The 19736-nt window shown below is 35.5% G+C and overlaps 1 protein-coding gene across 5 annotated transcripts in view; it reads right to left on the reverse strand.

Moving 5' to 3' along the window:
- LOC114339196 (perilipin-4) overlaps positions 1 to 19736 on the reverse strand; it is an 82952-nt gene that overhangs the window by 12696 nt on the left and 50520 nt on the right. For 2 of the 5 annotated variants that reach the window (XM_050652531.1, XM_050652532.1), the window contains exons 2-4: positions 10561 to 10731; positions 362 to 3931; positions 175 to 305 (exon numbers count right to left, since the gene is read on the reverse strand). In XM_050652531.1, the coding sequence (XP_050508488.1) occupies positions 175 to 305; positions 362 to 3931; positions 10561 to 10731 (3872 nt within the window). The remainder of the gene's footprint in view (positions 1 to 174; positions 306 to 361; positions 3932 to 10560; positions 10732 to 19736) is intronic. The other 3 variants (XM_050652534.1, XM_050652535.1, XM_050652536.1) reach the window with 3 other exon arrangements.

Here is a 19736-nt window from a genome sequence, read left to right on the forward strand (position 1 = left end):
TAGGATATACGTGATTCCAGAAATGAACATTGTGCTGATTTTGTATGTCCATTTCTTGTAGAATTGCTTCTTCTGTCGAAAAAATATTCGTTTTTCTTATTCCAAAAGTCAATTACAAAGTCCTTACACTATAAAATCTAAAAACTGAATATAAACGAGAAATTAGAAACTAACCTGAATTTCTTGTTTCTTTTGGTTAGCAAAGTCGTTTGCACTTTTCGTAGTATTCTCAAATGCGCTTTGAATATTGTGTCCTGCATCTTTAAGCTTAGCATCTGCTTCATGAAGTGCAGAACTAGATTTATCTACAAACAGAGACAATAAAGAGTAAAGTACACTCTATTAAATAAAAGATACTGACCTTGAATAGAATGTCCTAAATTTTTCACACCTTCCGCAGCCTCATGCATTTTATTGTCGACATTTTTTGCAACATTCTGTGCTCCTTCAGCAGTCTTCTGGGCAGATTCTTTTAGTTTGTTATCAATATTTTTTGCTAAATTTTGCGTACCTTCTACTGTGTCGTGAGCAACGTTCTGGATACCTTCGGCTGTCTTTTGAGCTGCATTCTTCGCTCCCATTGCTGCACTATTTGCAAGATCGTGAGCACCGTCCACAGTTTTACGAGTTGCTTCCTGTGTTCCTTCAACTGCATCTTTTAATTTGTTATCAATATTTTTAGCTACATTTTGTGCACCTTCCTTTGTCCTCTGTGCAGCATTTTGTGCTCCTTCTGCTGTTTTGTGAAGAGCATTGTCAATTCCATGAGCTGCGTTCTGCGCTAAATTTTTAGCTCCATCTACTGTTTTGTTTGCAGCATTTTGAGCTCCTTCTGCCGTATGTTTTAATTTATTATCAATATCTTTTGCTACATTTTGAGCTCCTTCTACTGTTTTATGGGCTGCATTTTGTGCACCTTCTGCTGTTTTGTGCAGAGCATTGTCTATTCCTTGGGCCGTATTATGTGCTAAATTTTTAGCTCCATCTACTGTTTTGTGTGCGGCATTTTGTGCTCCTTCTGCTGTTTGTTTCAATTTGTTATCAATATTTTTTGCTACATTCTGGGCTCCTTCGACAGTTTTATGGGCTGCATTTTGTGCACCTTCTGCTGTTTTGTGCAAAGCATTGTCTATTCCTTGGGCTGTATTATGTGCTAAATTTTTAGCTCCCTCTACTGATTTGTTTGCAGCATTTTGTGCTCCTTCTGCTGTCTGTTTCAGCTTATTATCAATATCTTTTGCTACATTTTGAGCCCCTTCAACTGTCTTATGGGCTGCATTTTGTGCACCTTCTGCTGTTTGTTTCAATTTATTATCAATATCTTTTGCTACATTTTGAGCTCCTTGTACTGTCTTATTGGCTACATTTTGTGCTCCTTCTGCTGTTTTGTGCAAAGCGTTGTCGATTCCATGGGCTGCGTTCTGTGCTAAATTTTTAGCTCCATCTACTGTTTTGTTTGCAGCATTTTGAGCTCCTTCTGCTGCTTTATGGGCTGCATTTTGTGCTCCTTCTGCCGTTTGTTTTAATTTATTATCAATATCTTTCGCTACATTTTGAGCTCCTTCGACTGTTTTGTGAGCTGCATTTTGTGCACCTTCTGCTGTTTTGTGCAAAGCACTGTCGATTCCATGGGCTGCGTTTTGCGCTAAATTTTTAGCTCCATCTACTGTTTTGTTTGCAGCATTTTGTGCCCCTTCTGCCGTTTGTTTTAATTTATTATCAATATCTTTTGCTACATTTTGAGCTCCTTCTACTGTTTTATGGGCTGCATTTTGTGCACCTTCTGCGGTTTTGTGTAAAGCATTGTCTATTCCTTGGGCTGTATTATGTGCTAAATTTTTAGCTCCATCTACTGTTTTGTTTGCAGCATTTTGTGCTCCTTCTGCTGTTTGTTTCAATTTATTATCAATATCTTTTGCTACATTTTGAGCTCCTTCTACTGTTTTATGAGCTGCATTTTGTGCACCTTCTGCTGTTTTGTGTAAAGCATTATCGATTCCGTGAGCTGCATTCTGTGCTAAATTTTTAGCTCCGTCTACTGTCTTGTTCGCAGCATTTTGTGCCCCTTCTGCTGTTTGCTTCAATTTATTATCAATATCCTTTGCTACATTTTGAGCTCCTTCGACAGTTTTATGAGCTGCATTTTGAGCTCCTTCTGCCGTTTTGTGTAGAGCATTGTCTATTCCTTGGGCTGTATTATGTGCTAAATTTTTAGCTCCATCCACTGTTTTGTGTGCAGCATTTTGTGCACCTTCTGCTGTTTTGTGTGCAGCATTTTGTGCACCTTCTGCTGTTTTGTGTAGAGCATTGTCTATTCCTTGGGCTGTATTATGTGCTAAATTTTTAGCTCCATCCACTGTTTTGTGTGCAGCATTTTGTGCTCCTTCTGCGGTTTTGTGTAGAGCATTGTCTATTCCTTGGGCTGTATTATGTGCTAAATTTTTAGCTCCATCTACTGTTTTGTTTGCAGCATCTTGAGCTCCTTCTGCAGTTTGTTTCAATTTATTATCAATATCCTTTGCAACATTTTGAGCCCCTTCGACTGTTTTATTGGCTGCATTTTGTGCACCTTCTGCCGTTTTGTGTAGGGCATTGTCTATTCCTTGGGCTGTATAATGGGCTAAATTTTTAGCTCCCTCTACTGTTTTGCTTGCAGCATTTTGTGCTCCTTGTGCCGTTTTGTGTAGAGCATTGTCTATTCCTTGGGCTGTATTATGTACTAAATTTTTAGCTCCATCCACTGTTTTGTGTGCAGTATTTTGAGCTCCCTCGGCCGTTTGTTTCAATTTATTATCAATATCCTTTGCAACATTTTGAGCCCCTTCGACTGTTTTGTGTGCAGCGTTTTGTGCACCTTCTGCCGTTTTGTGTAGAGCATTGTCTATTCCTTGTGCCGCATTATGTGCTATATTTTTAGCTCCCTCTACAGATTTATTGGCTGTTTCTTGAGCTCCTTCAGCAGTTTTGTGTAAAGTGTTGTCAATACTCTGTGCAGTAGTGACTGCTGCAGCTTTTGCGCCTTCGGCTGTTTTTTGGGCAGCGTTTTGAGCGCCTTGAGCTGTGTCTTTAAGTTTGCTATCCAAAGTTTTGCCAAAATTAAGAAATCCTTGAGTTACTCCATGTGCCAAATTTTGAGTACCTTCCGCTGTTCTATGTAAAGAATCATCGATATCTTGCGCAGTTTTATGTGCCATATTTCTAGCTCCGTCAGCTGTTTTATGTAATGCGGTATCAACACTATGTGCAGCATTTTTAGCACTATCTGCAGATTTGTTAGCAGCATTTTGAGCCTCCTGGGCACCTTTATTTAAGCTTTGATTAATATTTTGACCAATATTTTGCATACCGAGCGAGAAGTTGTGACCACCCTGTTGCAGTGCCATTCCTGTATGATGTAATTGATCTCCCAAATGTTGTCGTTCAGACTCCGCAGCAACAGCAGTTTCATGAAGCTTATTATCAACATGATGCCCAATGTTGTGGAGACCGGAAGCAATATTCTGACCCTCTTTATGAATAAGGTCTCCCGTATGGTGTAGATGATCATCCACGTTTCTTCCAAATTGATGAAGATTTCCAGCTAACGCATTTTTATGAGCCTCTGCTGAAATTGCAGCATTGCTGAGATTATGATCAACATTCTGTCCAGTTCTTCTCAAAGTTTCTGCCAGTTCGCGCCTTTTTGCCTCAGCAAATTCTTCTGTTTCCTTTACTCGTTGGGCAACTTGTGCCTCAGTTTCTTTCCATTTTTGTTCTGCAGTTTGGGCTGTATTTTTTATTGCATTGTCAGCTTGTTTTAGTTTGTCGTCAACTGTTTTTTGGATGTTTGCTTCAGCTTCACGTTTGGCAGCTTTAGCATTTTCTTGAGTTTGTCTTCCAAGGTCGTTAAGTTCTTCATTTAAGGCATTTTTTGTATTCTTGGGATCTACCGCTAAAAAATAAAAACTTTGTTTAATTATTTTGTGGCTTAGGCGTATTTTAAATAGCGCGACACAAATTACTTAAGGATACATATACATATACAGTGATGGTTGTGCCAACAACCGGCAAAATAACGCAAAAGGCGGAAAACATAATACATTGTAAAATAAAGAGATGAATCTAGTAGAGGTGGGAAATTGTCAATAAAAACCTACAAGTTTACATTATATTGATAGTTTCCCACTTTTAGACGTATCGGAGGAGTATGACAACTGCCACTGAGACAGGAAAATTTTATAAAATTCTCCTTCAACAGTTTGACTCCGATACGTCTAAAGGAGGGAAACTATCAATATAATGTAAATTATCTATAGCTCAGCTAGCATCCAGTTTGTAAGTATAACCAATTTGCTCTAACCTTAGTCAAAATTTAAATACCAACTTTATATTCATTAAATCGGTTATACTTATTTTTAGATCTAACACTGATGATTTTTTATAAAAATCGAAAACGTTTTGTTGTGATGTAGCCCTTTAAAGGGATTTTAATAAAATTTTATACCTTTTACAAAGGATTTTTCCAATTTTGTGATTGATGGTATACAGCCAACTACAGGAAAAACATTTTCTTTTCCTTGTGGATTTTTTAAATTATCTATGTTTCTATTGATAATTTCCCACCTCTACTAGTTTCATCTCTTTTACACCAGTTTCATAAATAACTGTATACAGATACAGTGATGAGTGCACTAATATCCCGCAAAATAACTCAAAAGATGAAAAACATATTAAGTTGTGAGATAAAAAGAGATGAAACTAGTAGAGGTAGAAACCTATAAATTTATATTATATTGATTGTTGCCCACCTTTAGACGTATCAGAGGAGTATGCCAACTAAAACTGTCACTGTCACACTGGTAGTTGCCAAACTCATCAGATACGTAGAGAAATACTCGTCATGTACTAAAGAAGAGAAATATAAATCTAAGTCTAAATCAATATAATGTAAATTTAGCGTTCTATCGCTACATTTCCCACCTCTACTAGTTTCATCTCTTTTTATCTCACAACTTAATATGTTTTCCATCTTTTGCGTTATTTTCCCGGTTATTAGCGCAATTATCATAGGCTTGGATCCCGCGTACTAAAAAAGTTCATTAATAGCAAGCTGAAAATTTGTTAATAGCTTAACAGTGTCTAGTCGGACAAACTTTGATGTATGGGAACATTGTAACAGGGGAAGTTTTAATTGTGGAACGTGATTTTAATTGTGGAACGTGTCATCCTGACATGCCTATGATTGTGAAAACTAGCAGGTTGTTTTTAAGTTTATTCGATAGCAAATTTTATCATCATCATCAATGGTGCTACAGCTCTATGAAAGAGCTTCGGCCTTCCCAAGTCTATTACGCCAGGCAGTCCTATCCATTGCCAATCGTTGCCAGTTTGCTGCGCCTATTTTTCTCCCATCCTCATCTACACCATCCTTCCATCTGAGTTTTGGCCTACCCCTATTTCTACTTCCCACAGGTTGTGACATAAGGATTCTTCTAGGAGGGTTGTTCTGCTGTGATCTTGCTAGATGTCCTACCCATCTTAGTCTTCCTATTCTTATAAGAGATACTACGTCTTTACCACCAAATTTTTGTTTATACCTGTGGTATACCACTTAGTTGTACCTCCTCCTCCAAACACCATTTTCACAGAAGCCACCGAATATTCCTCTCAGGATCCTTCGTTCAAATATAAGCAGAAGGTTTTCATCTACCTTGGAGATGGTCCATGTCTCAGATCCATATGTCAACACTGGTTGTATAAGGGTTTTGTATATGGTTATTTTTGTTTTTTGGCTTAAGTTTCTGCTTCTCATATGTCTACTCAGTCCAAAATAGCATTTGTTTGCTAGAATTATCCTTCGCTTGATTTCTTCTGTCATGACGTTCTCCTTGGTGATCAGAGAGCCTGTAAATTTGTCCACCACTTCAAAGGTAGAGTTATCAACCGTGAACTGGTGACAGATATTTCTGGCTCTATTGTTGGGTGCTGATGCTATCATCTTAATTTTCTCCTTGTTTACTTGCAGGCCCATATTTTCTGAGGCATTTGAGAAAGTGGTATACATTTCTTCTAGCTTGCGTGTTGTGTGGGCAACTAGGTCCACGTCATCTGCATATGCCAAAATTTGGGATGATTTATTAAAAATATTTCTTGTCTATTCTGGCATCTCTGCCTCTCAAACGCCTGTGATTTTTCGCCCTGTATTTCGACTTTGCAAACAACTTTACGGATTGTAGCCTTAACCAATCTTATCAGTTTATCAGGGATGTGGAACTCATCCATGGCTTCATACAATTTATTTCTTAGAACACTGTAATAGGCCGATTTAAAATCTACGAAAAGATAGATTCATTGGTTTTTTCCAGTATTTGCCTTAGTACAAAGATCTGGTCTGTTGTTGATCGACCAGGCCTAAAACCACTTTGATATTCTCCAAGAAGCTCCTCTGAATGTGCACTTAGGCGACTATATAAGATACTCGAAAATATTTTGTAGGCTGTAATAAGGAGGGTTATTCCCCTATAGTTTCTACATTCCAATTGATCACCCTTTTTGTGTAGCGGGCAAACGATTCCAATACACCACTTTTCCGGGATTTGTTCCTCATTCCATGCTCTCAGTATTATTTTATATATTTGATTAGCCAGAGTAGCACCTCCATATTTAATAAGTTCCGCGGGTATACTATCACTTCCTGGAGATTTATTATTTTTAGGTGTTTTATTGCATTCCGTACTTCTTGAATTGATGGAGGCTCTAATGGTGTATTGTTGCTTGCTCCTGGGGGTGGTTGATTTGGATCTTCTACTTCGATAGTAAGTAGTTCTTTATAGTGTTCCACCCACCTTTTCAATATTTCTTCTTTTGTATTGAGTATGTGCCCCTCCTTAGCCTCACATACTCTTAGCCATGGTTTGAATTCCTTTCTTGCATTATTCAGAGTTTTATAGAATTTTCTCGTTTGATTTTCTTGTTTTGATGTCTCAAGTTCTTCCAGTATTTTATTTTCATATATTCGCTTTTTTCTTCTATGAATACACTTCTCTTCTAAGGTCTTTATATTTTTGTTGTTTTTCTCGGGTTCTTCTTTGCTGCATCAGCTTATATGCATCGTTCTTTCTTCTTGTAATGTCCTCACACTCAGCATCGAACCAGTCATTGCGTGATGGTGGTTTTTCTGGCCCTAGAATATTATTAGCTACGTCTTTAATATTATTTTTACACATTTCCGATTGTTCGCTGATTGTTAGGTTCTCATTAATTATGTAGTTAGTTTCGATATAGTTTTGAAACCTTTCTACCGTTTGAGGATTTTTGAGGAGTTCAATATTAAGGCTATAAAGGTTTTGGTACTTCTTTCCTTCTTTGCGTTTGAGATTCTAGCTCGAATTCTTGTGCCAACTAGAAAGTGATCTGAATCAATATTGGCGTCTCGATAGGTGCGGACATCCATTAGGTTTGAGAAGTGTCTAGCATCAATGATCACATGATCAATTTGGTTGTTCGTTAATCCATCGGGCGAGGTCCAAGTCTCCATATGTATTTTTTTGTGTAGAAAACATGTGCTTCTTACGATCATGTTCGTTGCGGCTGCGAAGGTGACTGCTCGGTGTCCATTCGAATTGGTAATATTATGGAGACTATATTTACCGATATGCGGTAGACATATTTCTTCCCTTCCGATTTTTGCGTTCAGATCACCGATTACTATTTTAATGTCATTTCTGGAACAACTGTCATATGTTCTTTCTAATTTATCAAAGAATTCGTCTTTTTCTTCGTCTTCCTCGTCCTCTGTTGGGGCATGTACATTAATAAGACTAATATTAAAAAACTTGCCCCTGATCCTTAAGCAGCTCATTCTTGGATTAATCGGCTTAAAATCTATAACCAAGTGCTTGACTTTATTATAAAGGCTGTCCCAAATTCATGTCTAGTTTTATGGCAACTATAGTATATGTTGTAGTTTGTTTTTTGGATTATGCCATTTCCTGTCCATCGTACTTCTTGTATCGCAGTAATATCGGAGTTATATTGTGCGAATATGTCGCACAGTTTAATAGTCCAGAAAGCCACTGCGCATCCGCTAGGAAAAATATTCTAATTCGGATTTTTTGCAAAATCTTACTCAAAAAGGACTCCTTTTAACAAATTTGCATGTTGCCAGGACCAAAAGATGGTCAAAAATTTCTTAAACGTTTTTTTTTGTTTTTTTCCTAAAATATTTTTTTTTGCATGGAAAAAAGTTTTTTTAGGTTTTCTGGATCATTCCAAACAGAAAAGGTCTTTAGTGACTTTTCTCTAAAAATGATAGTTTTTGACATATAAGCGATTAAAAATTGAAAAATTGCGAAATCGGCCATTTTTAACTCTCAAAAACTATGTGAAAAACTGAAAATTTGAATGTTGCCAAGGTAGGCACATATTCTTTAAACATCGATTGATAAAATCCCGAAGAGTTTTTTGCAATATAATATTCAAAACTCCTTTGTTTTTTAATTGCTAATCAAGCGTGCGCGGCACTATTTTCCACCGAGAGTATGGTGCAAATGAAAGAAATAAATTCGTTATTTCGTAAACCGACGATTTTATGGAAAAATCCCGAAACAGGTCGATTTTTATTTTTAAGTGATGATATTGTGGCATATATGGTATACTAATGACGTCTCCGTCTGGGCGTGATGACGTAATCTATGATTTTTTTAAATATAGTCGGTTCGCTAAACTCAGACGCAACTGGCTAGATATTTTAGTCGATAGTTTTTTTGTTTTTGGCCAATTTTGTAAAAATTTGCAAAATTATTATTATTAACTATTATTACCTATTTAGTAATTATTTTTTGCCAATTTTATTAAAATTGGCAAAATTACCGACTAAAATATCTAGAAAGTTGCGTCTGAGTTTAGCGAACAGACTATAAGAATAGGGGTCGTGTGGCAGCTCATTTGAAAGGTTCTTCAATTCTCTATTCAGTAATGTAAACATTTACATAATTATTTATACAGGATGTCCTTCTACTTCTTTTTTTGTCAAATAATTTAATTTAATAAAAATTTTTTGGACACCCTGTATAAATAATTATGTAAATGTTTATACTACTTAATAGAGAATTGAAGAACCTTTCAAATGAGCTAGCACACGAACCCTATTCGCATTTAAAAAAATCATCGATTACGTCATCATGCCCAGATGGATGACGTCACTAGTATACCATATATGCCACAATATCATAACTTAAAAATAAAAATCCACCTGTTTCGGAATTTTTCCTTAAAGGCGCCGGTTTACGAAATAACGAATTTATTCCTTTCATTTGCACCATACTGTCGCGGTCGGTGGAAAATAGTGTCGCGCACGCTTGATTAGCAATTAAAAAACAAAGGAGTTTTGAATATTGTATTGCAAAAAACTATTCGGGATTTCATCAATCGATGTTTAAACAATATCTACCTACCTTGGTAACATTCAAATTTTCAGTTTTTCACATAGTTTTTGAGGGTTAAAAATGGCCGATTTCGCAATTTTTCAATTTTTAATCGCTTATATGTCAAAAACTATCATTTTTAAAGAAAAGTCACTAAAGACCTTTTCTGTTTGGAATGATCCAAAAAACCTAAAAAAACTTTTTTCCATGCAAAAAAATAATTTTAGGAAAAAGACAAAAAAAAAACGTTTAAAAAATTTTTGACCACCTTTTGGTCCTGGCAACATACAAATTTGTTAAAAGGAGTCCTTTTTGAGTAAGATTTTGCAAAAAATCCGAATTAGAATATTTTTCCTAGCGGATGCGCAGTGGCTTTCTGGACTATAAGGATGTTTCCAGGACCTCGATTTTTGACCCCTTCGCTTCGTTATCGATCATTCGCTATCTGTACACTAAACAGATACGAAGAGAATACGTTCGGTAACGAAGCGAATGGTCAAAAATCGAGGTCCTGTTCGTTGAGTGTGCGAACGTTCCAGGTAAATAATTTAAGATCAAGATCATTGTCCTTATTTCGTTGCATAGGTCGTCGTCGAGATTTCTGTCCAGCATTTTTTACTATAGATTCCGTAACTATGGGTTTTTACGGGGTTGGGTAGTTAACCCAACGCCTAACCCCCTTTTCGGAGTGCCATTTCACCCGCTCTCGTCAGTTTCCGACCCAACTTTCAACCCAAACTTTATATAATATATGAAAAAATGATTGTCCGACAAATATGCTGGGCATTTTAATAAGTCCGACACGTAGAATATGTCAAATGACAGAAATTATGTTGGTGGTAAATAGCAGTCTGATTTTTGCATGAGAGTTTAATGAGAGGGTAACAAATCAATTGGAAGTTCTCTTCCACAAAATACATGGGACGTTTTCGTAGTCTGACGTTCGAAATCTGTAACCTGTTCCACAATTAAAACTTCCCCTGTTCCAGTGTTCCTGTACATCAAAGTTTGTCCGACTAGCCACCGTTAAGCTATTAACAAATGTTCAGCTTGCTATTAATAAACTTTTTTTTGGTACGCGGGATTCAGGCCTATCACTGTAGGCAGACAGATAAGAAAAAATCATACTCGGAAAACATTACGAAGGATAACTTACCAACATTATGGGCTGCATTTTTGACGTTTTGTGCTACATCTTCCGCTCTATCTGCAACTTTGTGAGCTTGTACTTCAGTGGCGTTTTCTATTATCTCCGACTCCTTTTCCACTTCTTTTTTCTTTCTACCAAAGAACTCTCCAATTCGGCTTCCGAAGTTTCTTAAGCCGGCTAAAAATATTTGTAATCGTTAAAATGACTTTTGCAAATAATTTCAATAAAAGAATAGCAAGTATTAAACAAAATAAGTAACGTATTTTTTGAAATCAACCACAAACGTAATTAGCAATTTTTATTTGACGCATTGACCATATGACCATGGCCATCACGACTTATTAGAGTTATGGGCACATTCCTGAAGGAAGGTATTAATTAAGAAGAATCGATTAAATCCACCATCGAAAAAAAAAACTATACTTTTTTTAGTAGGTAGTTGACAAATGAAAAAACCAAAATTACCTACTAATGAGTGTAGGCTTTCTGCATAGGTACTTCTGTGTGTTTCCGGCGATCATTTTTTAATTTGTGTGCAGATGAAATGTATAGTGTTTCTTTTCATAGTGTTTAATTTAATTACATTCTTTTATATAAAACTGTGTTTTCGGATGTCTTATCTTCTATCTGTTTATTATGTGGATTCTCTTGTATTCATTTTTATCTATATTTATGACTTCTTTTCTTTGGTGCATGCTTCTCAGTATTGCAATATGAGACCAAATCTTTATTGATTATTATAGCTAGTCGTTCTTCTTTATTCTCAATATTGTTCTGAAGCTATTTCCTTGGAAATAGCTCAAAAACACAAGTAAAAAATAACATTTTTTAATCATCAAGTATCTAAATTCATGTTCAAACCTTCTATCAGGTCCCGATAAGAATTTTAGCCATGTTGTATTCTAAAACATATTTTTTTAAATTGTTATGAGGAAGGTTTCTTATGGGGAGAGGGGCATTAACAACTAATTAACAATGTTTCAAAATGAAGTAAGTCCAAAATACTTACCAAGAACTAATAGAATAAGGTTTGAATTTGAATTTAGGTACTTCGTACTTTCAAAAATTATATTTTTTACTTACGTTTTTGAGCCTTGAAAATCGTCATCTATCGTTTTTTTTTCAGTTTTAAATTATTGTTTATAACTCTAAAACGATCAACTAAGAGAAAAATTACAAAAGACCTTTTTTGTTTAGAATGATCCAAAAAATCTGAACTAAAATTGGCCCGGGTCGAAATTTTTTTTTAATTTATAAAAATAAGTAATTTTTTTAAAATTATTAATTAATTATAGTTAGAACAACATTAGATCGGGCACCCCTTGTTTTTTGTAATTGTTAACATGGTAAATTACATATCCAATAATTTTTATCCAATAAAGAGCTATGTGAAGTTCAACCTTATATTATCGTATCTTAGACTAAGTATTAGTTTAAAAGTATCAAAGACCATAAAGTTGCTTTAGTTATTGTTGCAACTTGTTACAAAACCTTATAACCTTATTTATAAGTGAAAAATAAGATTGTTTTGCCTTCGCATTGCAACTGGATAAAAATGGAATTTTTATTTTATTTTTATATTGGTCTTTATTTCTTTGAGTATCTAGGCCCATTTTCTGTTGGAATATACCACCTGAACAGACGGGGTCGTGAATTGTAAGTTTTTGAATTCCCTCTTGTGTTCTTCGCTTCAGCATCCATCTGGCTTGCAAATTTTAGAAGCCATGGAGGTGTTACCAAGGAAATGGACCAATAAGTTTTCAATTTAAAAATCTTTTAGTAATATTTTTAAATATTAATGTTGCTATTAGGATTGAAAACTTATGGTGTAGTTGGTATATTTAATAAAAATTTAAAATTTTTTTAAAAATCCAAAAGGATTACGTTTAGAACGTTTTCGGACTTAATCTTAAAAAACTTAATCTTTCATTTGAGTCGTCTAGTTTCAAAACCCGACAAATCTACTTTTTGTGAATTTTGAGGTATGCATGTCAAAAGATTTGTAATCTTGCCCTCTACAAGTTTATAGTAAATTTCCGATGCAAAACCCTCCTAATTTAATCTTAATTTGCATTTGAAATATTGGGTTGGTTTCAAAATCCAGCAAATCCAAGCACATGTTAAAATCAAATGCCAGCAAATCCGAGGCAACCAATCACAGTCAGGTAAGAAAGTGACGTCAGTGAAAATGTTTGTTAGTGTTGTTAAAACCGCTAAAACGTTTGGTTGTAATAGAAGTTTGCCTTGCAAAATTTGTGTTGTTTGAATAAGATCAAAATTGTTTTATAGCTAAAATTAGTTGTTAAAACGTTTTAAAATCAAAATAGTTATGGAAAATTTCATGGGGCAGAGTCCAATACCAGTAACTCCGGATAGGAGTCGAAAACGTGTTTCACAGCCAGCTACTTGGAAAAGAACGGCTAAAAAAAATGAGAGGTAAACCAGAAGAGTTCATTGAAATTTTTAAAGACCATGGAACTCTCTATATCTTGGGTCAAGATGTGACAGTGTACGACTAGAAAAAGGATTGCCAAACTGCACTTAAACCTCCTGCACAGTGGCACTTTCGATTTAATATGAGCAAAAGATTTCTATTAAGACGTGGAAAAAGCAAAGTTGTAACTATTAGAGGGGAACAGTCTTATAAATGTGATCTAGGGGAATATAAGTCTGTATTTAAAAAAGGAAAATCCGTTAAAAGTATGTTCCAATCTACAGTTACAGGTGGTGTACGCCCTAAAAAAGAAAAACTTGAGGACGTAAAGAGCTTATTGGAAAAACATTGGGGAGAAAATTGGCAACAACTTGAAACTCTAAAATACTTTGATGATATTTACAAAAAAATATGATAATATTGAAGACAACGAGATTCCAGAGATAACCAACAATGACCATTTGTGTGAATGAGTTGATGAAGTTCCGGATTTAATAGTTTAATTCAATGTTTTTTGTCAAAATAAAACCAATTCTATAATTAAACAACAATGTTTGTTTTTATGTTTCACTAGATATACATAATTCAAACTCCGACAATTCCATTTTTGTTTTTTAAATTTTATTTAAAATTACGTATTTCCAGAATAATTACAAATGGTTTTTAATTCAGAAACATATCTTTTAACTAATAAAAAATATGAATACCCATAAGCTTAACTTTCATACCAAAACCGCTTTTTTTGAATTTCCCAACATTTGACCTCAGTGGATTTGTCGGGTTTTGATACTAGACGACTCATTTGACAGATGACGCTAGTCACCTGATCCATTCACGTCAGTTGTGGTGTGGGGGATAAACTCTCGTTGTTGGTCACTTAGAGTATGGAGCAGCAAGCCTACGTCTCTCCGATGAGACTCCAATAAGAGTCGAAAATCGTTGATTCAGAGTGCTGAACTGCGCTCCGTATTCTAAGTGAAAAATAAGATTGTTTTGCCTTCGCATTGCAACTGAATAAAAATGGAATTTTTATTTTATTTTTAACCTTATAACCCATCAAGTTCCTTATTTCGTACATAGTTTAAACCACGCGATTAAGAGTATCATCTTTTAAAAGGCCGTTTATCTAAAAAATGCAATTTTGAATAGATATTCATATCTGAAATACAAACCCAAATTAATTTAGGTAAATGAGTTTTCAAGTAAACAGAGAAGAATGTAGTTTTAGATATATTTAGATAAAATTTATAACGGGAAGTATGCTCACTTAAAAATAGATACCTTTTATTTTGTTTCACCAAATTATCAAGTGAGTCATCGTCAGAATTTAGAATAAGTTACTTTAACAAAAGATATATTTTTTTCGTTTCTTATAAGTAAGAAAACATGCTATCAAATACTAGCAGGGTGTATAAAAAACTAAGAAAAACGAAAAAAAAAAGAAATAGGGGTATAACAAGTATTAATTCCCAGATATACGCCAGGGAAACCTATACTATTTCAGTCATGGGGGCGACTGAATTCCAGTAGGTTTTGTATGCAGAATATTAGTTACATATCCTATGCTATCTAGAAGCATTTGAGATGTGGGTCTACCGCCGTATTCTGAAGATCAGTTGGGTATAGAAAGAGTCACAAACGAAAGGGTTTTGCAACGTTTGAATAAAAGTTGCGAAGTAGTGAATACGGTTAAAAGGCGCAAATTTAAATACTTTGGTCATATAATGCGTTACCCATAAAAATATGACATACTTCACACAAGGTAAATATTTCACCCTTGTCATGCAAGGTAAAATAATAGGAAAAAGAAGTGTGGGCCGCCGTACAACTTCTTGGCTTAAAAACCTACGCCAATGGTTTGGGAAAACTAGCACTGAACTATTTCGTGCGGCTGTAAATAAGACAGTGATTGTTAATATGCTGGGAAACATGAGAGCCAACGATGGACAAGCGGTCTCGGCACCTTAAGAAAAAGAAGGGGTTGAAGAGCTCGTTTATAGGATAATGCTACTGTTTTATCTACGTTAAACGAGAGTAAATTAGAGTCAGACCAGGTTTTTATTGTAAGTAGATCAGAAGTTATAGTGGCATGAAGAGTTGCAATATTTGTGTTGCTCCAAGTGATACTGGCATCATCAGCAAAAAGAAAGCTTTTTCTATCGATTTTTAAACTAGTAATGTCATTAATAAAGATAAAGAAAAGTAGAGGACCCAATACTGAACCTTGAGGTACCCCACATACAATGTTTTTGAGATTAGAGTCCTGTATCATTTGCTCTAACCAGTTTTTTTCTATCATCCAAGTAAGATTGGAACCAATTTAAAGAAATACCTCGAATTCCGTAGAAATTTAGTTTTTTTTTATCAAAATATGATTTACACGATCAAAAGCTTTGGTGTAGTCACAAAAAACGGTGGCAGTGTGAAGATAATTGTTCAGTTCTTGATAAACCTCATGTAGTACAGAGAACATGGCATCAGTGGTGTATTTATTATTTAAAAAGCCGAACTGATTTTGCGATAAAATGTTGTTTTCAACGAGAAAGAACATAAGTCGGACTTTTATGAGTCTCTCAATAATTTTGGAGAGTACCGGTAGTAGTGCAATATGTCTATAATTGCAGGTATTAGATATTTCACCACCCTTATGAAGAGGAATAATGATGACTGTCTTTAGGCATTCTGGAAATTTACCTTTCTGAAATGAACCATTAATTAGTGAGATGAGGACTTCCAAGATATTAGAAAAAACTTCTATCGATAGACCATCAGTCTACAGGGAGATTTGCTTTTGACACTATTGATTGTTTGAATCAGTTCAGATTTATCGACTGGTTTTATAAAGAATGAATTCGAGACCTTTCTTGAATTAGGGAGATAGAAAAATGTTGAAGACCATATATTGTAAAAAATATCAAGAACTTGATCGTAATTGAGAATATTTGTAGAAAAAGGACTACAGAATAGAAAAACTTTGATAAACGCAAACCCTTTAGGTAGGTATTCCTTAGATATCTTTTTAGAAACATTTGAGATTATAAGATTTGACTGTCTGAGATTATGAGATTTGGCAGATAGGATAGATTACAAACGTTTGCAATAGTGGTCGACCATAATGAGGTTTCTGTCTTATTTGTTGACCATTTCTATTAATGTAAACCAAATTTTCGAACGTAGCAGTGCTACCACAATACTAATCAATTATTTTACCTTAAATTAAGTACTATAAAGAACACCACATAAATCAGCATATATGTAATGGTGTGTTTAATAAAAAGATTAAACGTATTATTTAATATGACATTATCCTACACAAAAATACGTTCACGCGAAACAGTCCTTGACTATTGTGTACATCACATATGATGACATAATCTATTAACAATTTTTATTGTAGATGTTATATATATTTGTAGCTCAACAGGCCTCAAAGGCCCATGGCTTGGAATTTCTCCACGGTTTTCCTCCATTTTCTCCTGTCCATGGCGCAGTTCTCCAATTTGTTATCCCGACTGTTTCCGGTCGTCCTTACACGCTTCTAGCCACTTCTTTCTTGGTCTTCCTCTTCTCCTCTTTCCTTCCACTCACATCAGCGAGTCCTTTACCCACCTTCCGTCCGCCATTCTCGGAAGATGACCTAAACAACTAAGTCCCTTTGTTCTAACGATCTGGCTTATTTCTGGTTTCTTGTACAGCTCTATGATCTCTGCATTTGTTCGTCTCCTCCAAACGTTTTCATGGTCTTTTACTCCCCCGAATATTTTCCTTAGGACACTCCGCTCCCAGATATTCAGCATCCCCTCATGATTTTTATTTATTAACCATGTTTAGCTTCCGTAAAGGTCTGTGGGCTACATCACTGTTCGGTATAATCTCAGTTTTGCCTCTCTGGAAATATTTTTTGCTCTTAGTAGTTTGTGTAGTGCTCCGAAAATTTTCCTTCCTCTCGGAATTGTTTTCTCAATTTCTTGACTTTCTTTCCCTTTACTTGTTAGAGTTACTCCTAAATACTTAAACTCTGTCATCTTTTTGAAGCAATACTGTTTACTCTCGTTGTCTGTGGTAATCTTCAGTGGTGTTTCTTCATGTGCGGTCTGTCCCATTTCCATATAGGTACTTTGTTTTTTGCTCGTTAATCCTCAGTCCATACTGCTTAGCCTTTATTTCAAAGAGTTTGAAAATCCTCAACAGTTCCCTTTCAGTTCTTGCCATTAGAACTACATCGTCCGCAAAGGCCAGAACCTCGCTTCTGTTGTCATAGATCATACCTTTCGTTCGTATTCCATCCTCTCTTAATATTGTCTCCAACAAGAAATTAAAGAGTACTGTGGACAGCGGATCTCCCTGCTTTAATCCCCTTTTAACTCCAAATTTTCCTGTGAGGCTTCCTTCTATCCTTTCCCTATTATCGGTCTTCATTAAGGTCATTTCTACTAGTCTGATCATTTTTTCCGGAATTCCGAGTACTCTTAGAGCCTGGTAAAGATGCCTTCTAATCACAGCTCGTTGCTCGTACGTACTGCTCTGACTCATCTTTAACACGAATATTTGATCCATGGTGGATCTGCCCTTTTTGAATCCTCCCTGGTATTCACCAACCTGCTCGCCCAGGAGAGTGATACCTCTGTAGTTTTCGCACATTGCCCTGCCTCCCTTATTATGAATGGGACATACTATTGCCTCTCTCTATACTTCCGGCATTTCTTCTAGCTCCCAGATTTTTGTCAGCAAGCTACATATTCGTGTTATAAGTGCTTCTCCCCCATGCTTTATTAATTCTGCAGTAATACCATTGCTGCCTGCACTTTTATTGTTTTTCATGCTATGTATGATTTCTCTTATTTCTTCCTCGGTTGGAGTCTCCGTTGTTCATCCGTTGATCATTTCCTCTTGCCCCCATCACTTCCATCCGGTTCTTCATTAAGCAGCTCTCTAAAATGATCCTGCAATCTATCTAGCTTCCCCTGCTTATCAGAGCCGGATTTAAGGTAGTGGGGGCCCCTGGGCAAAATTGGTGTGGGGGGACCTACCTCCTACCATTAAAAAAATGTTGATTCTACTTTTATAAATATAATTTTAAATAATAAAAATTACAAGAGCTGTAACTTGTTACATTAAAATATAAAAATGATAGTAAGATGTATTGTTTTAAAGTCCGGGAACTTTTCGAGATATTTTAATTGAAAATTTCTTGATTATGTGGGACATATCTAGTTGCATTAAGACATCGTGGCCAATGCTTATTGTAGAGAGATCATTCAAACACTCTTGGCCCACTGCAGTTAGTTAGCATCACAACTAAATATAAACAAAGTGTCACCTCAACATTTGGAAAAGCATCATTGATATTCTTTTCATTTAGCAGTTAGTACATTTGAAGTTCTTTGCTTATATTTGATGAGCTGACTTCCTCTTTAAATGAATTGAAGAATCTTACAAACTGTACCAGATGGATACATAAGTTTTCATCTAAATCATTGCTATAAACTATAAATGTTGGTAAGTTGATGGTAATGTTGGTGAGTGAGCTTCAATTTCATTGAGAGTTAAATTTAAAGAGGTAATGAAGTGACTGTGAAATTTTGAGTTAAGTGCTGCCACTCCTGAATTAAGGTCAATATTTGGATCTTGAAGAATACGACTTGTGCTGTTTGTTCTCCCTAATATCTTCTCTGTTTCCAGTAAACACATTCAATTTGCAATGCTACGAATTTTAAATTGTTGCTCATAGTCTTCCGAAATTTTGGTTAATGCTCCTTTAATCTGATTATAACCTTTAACTAGTCCTTTTGCGGCATTACTTCCATGACCATCTAGTAGTATTTGCTCTTTTAAAAACAATAATATTTTTGCCGCGGTCTGCGTTGCTGTCGCTTAAAGACGCAGTTTTTAAACATTCTGTTAAGTTGTATCTATATGTAGAGGAAGTGAAAAATACAAGAAATTCTAAGAAATTATTCTAAGAAATTGATTGTTAATTGAGTGATACGAACTGAATAATATTTTGACTTCTTAATCCTTGAAACTATTTCATTTAATACGTTTTGACCCATCGGATGTACAATTTCCTCACATATAGTTGATGAAAGATAGTTGACATGTCCGCTTCCAGGATTTGAATATTTATTAATATTATGCTTCAAAAATTAATCATATTCAGCTAATAACAGGAGTATTCCCAAATAATTTTCATTTTGTGATGAATTCGACAACTCATTTTCGCTGCGAATTGCTAAATCTTGTTCACAAATAAACTTTATAACACTAAAATTAGTCTTTGAGTTACAATTTTCCAATAATTCTTTATTTCTTCGGCCTGTTTTGCTATTTCAGTATCAATACGCCCAATTCTTTCGTGTGCTTTAGACATTTTGTGATCTATAAGCCTACTATCTGCATGTTTCCAATCACAAAATCCTCTGTGGCTAAAATGTGTACGAACACTAGATAAGAATTTACAAACGAAGCAATACACTCACTTGGAGAAAGGTGAAAAAGATAACCATGAACAATGTATTATATTATCACTCCTACGCTCCTTCATTTTATACTTGTCATACATTGTCGAGTTCCTGTATCTCCTGCCAATATCTGTTTAAATGAACCTCTTATGTTTGGGGCTTTGTGGGGGCCCCCGAAATGTGGGGGCCCCGGGCAGCTGCCCAGCCTGCCGCCCCTTAACTCCGACCCTGCTGCTTATCTCCTATTAGGTGCCCTTCCTCACTCTTGTAGTAATTCTGTTTTCTTG

Source organism: Diabrotica virgifera, chromosome 5, assembly GCF_917563875.1.
Source record: "Diabrotica virgifera virgifera chromosome 5, PGI_DIABVI_V3a".
NCBI lineage: Eukaryota > Metazoa > Arthropoda > Insecta > Coleoptera > Chrysomelidae > Diabrotica > Diabrotica virgifera.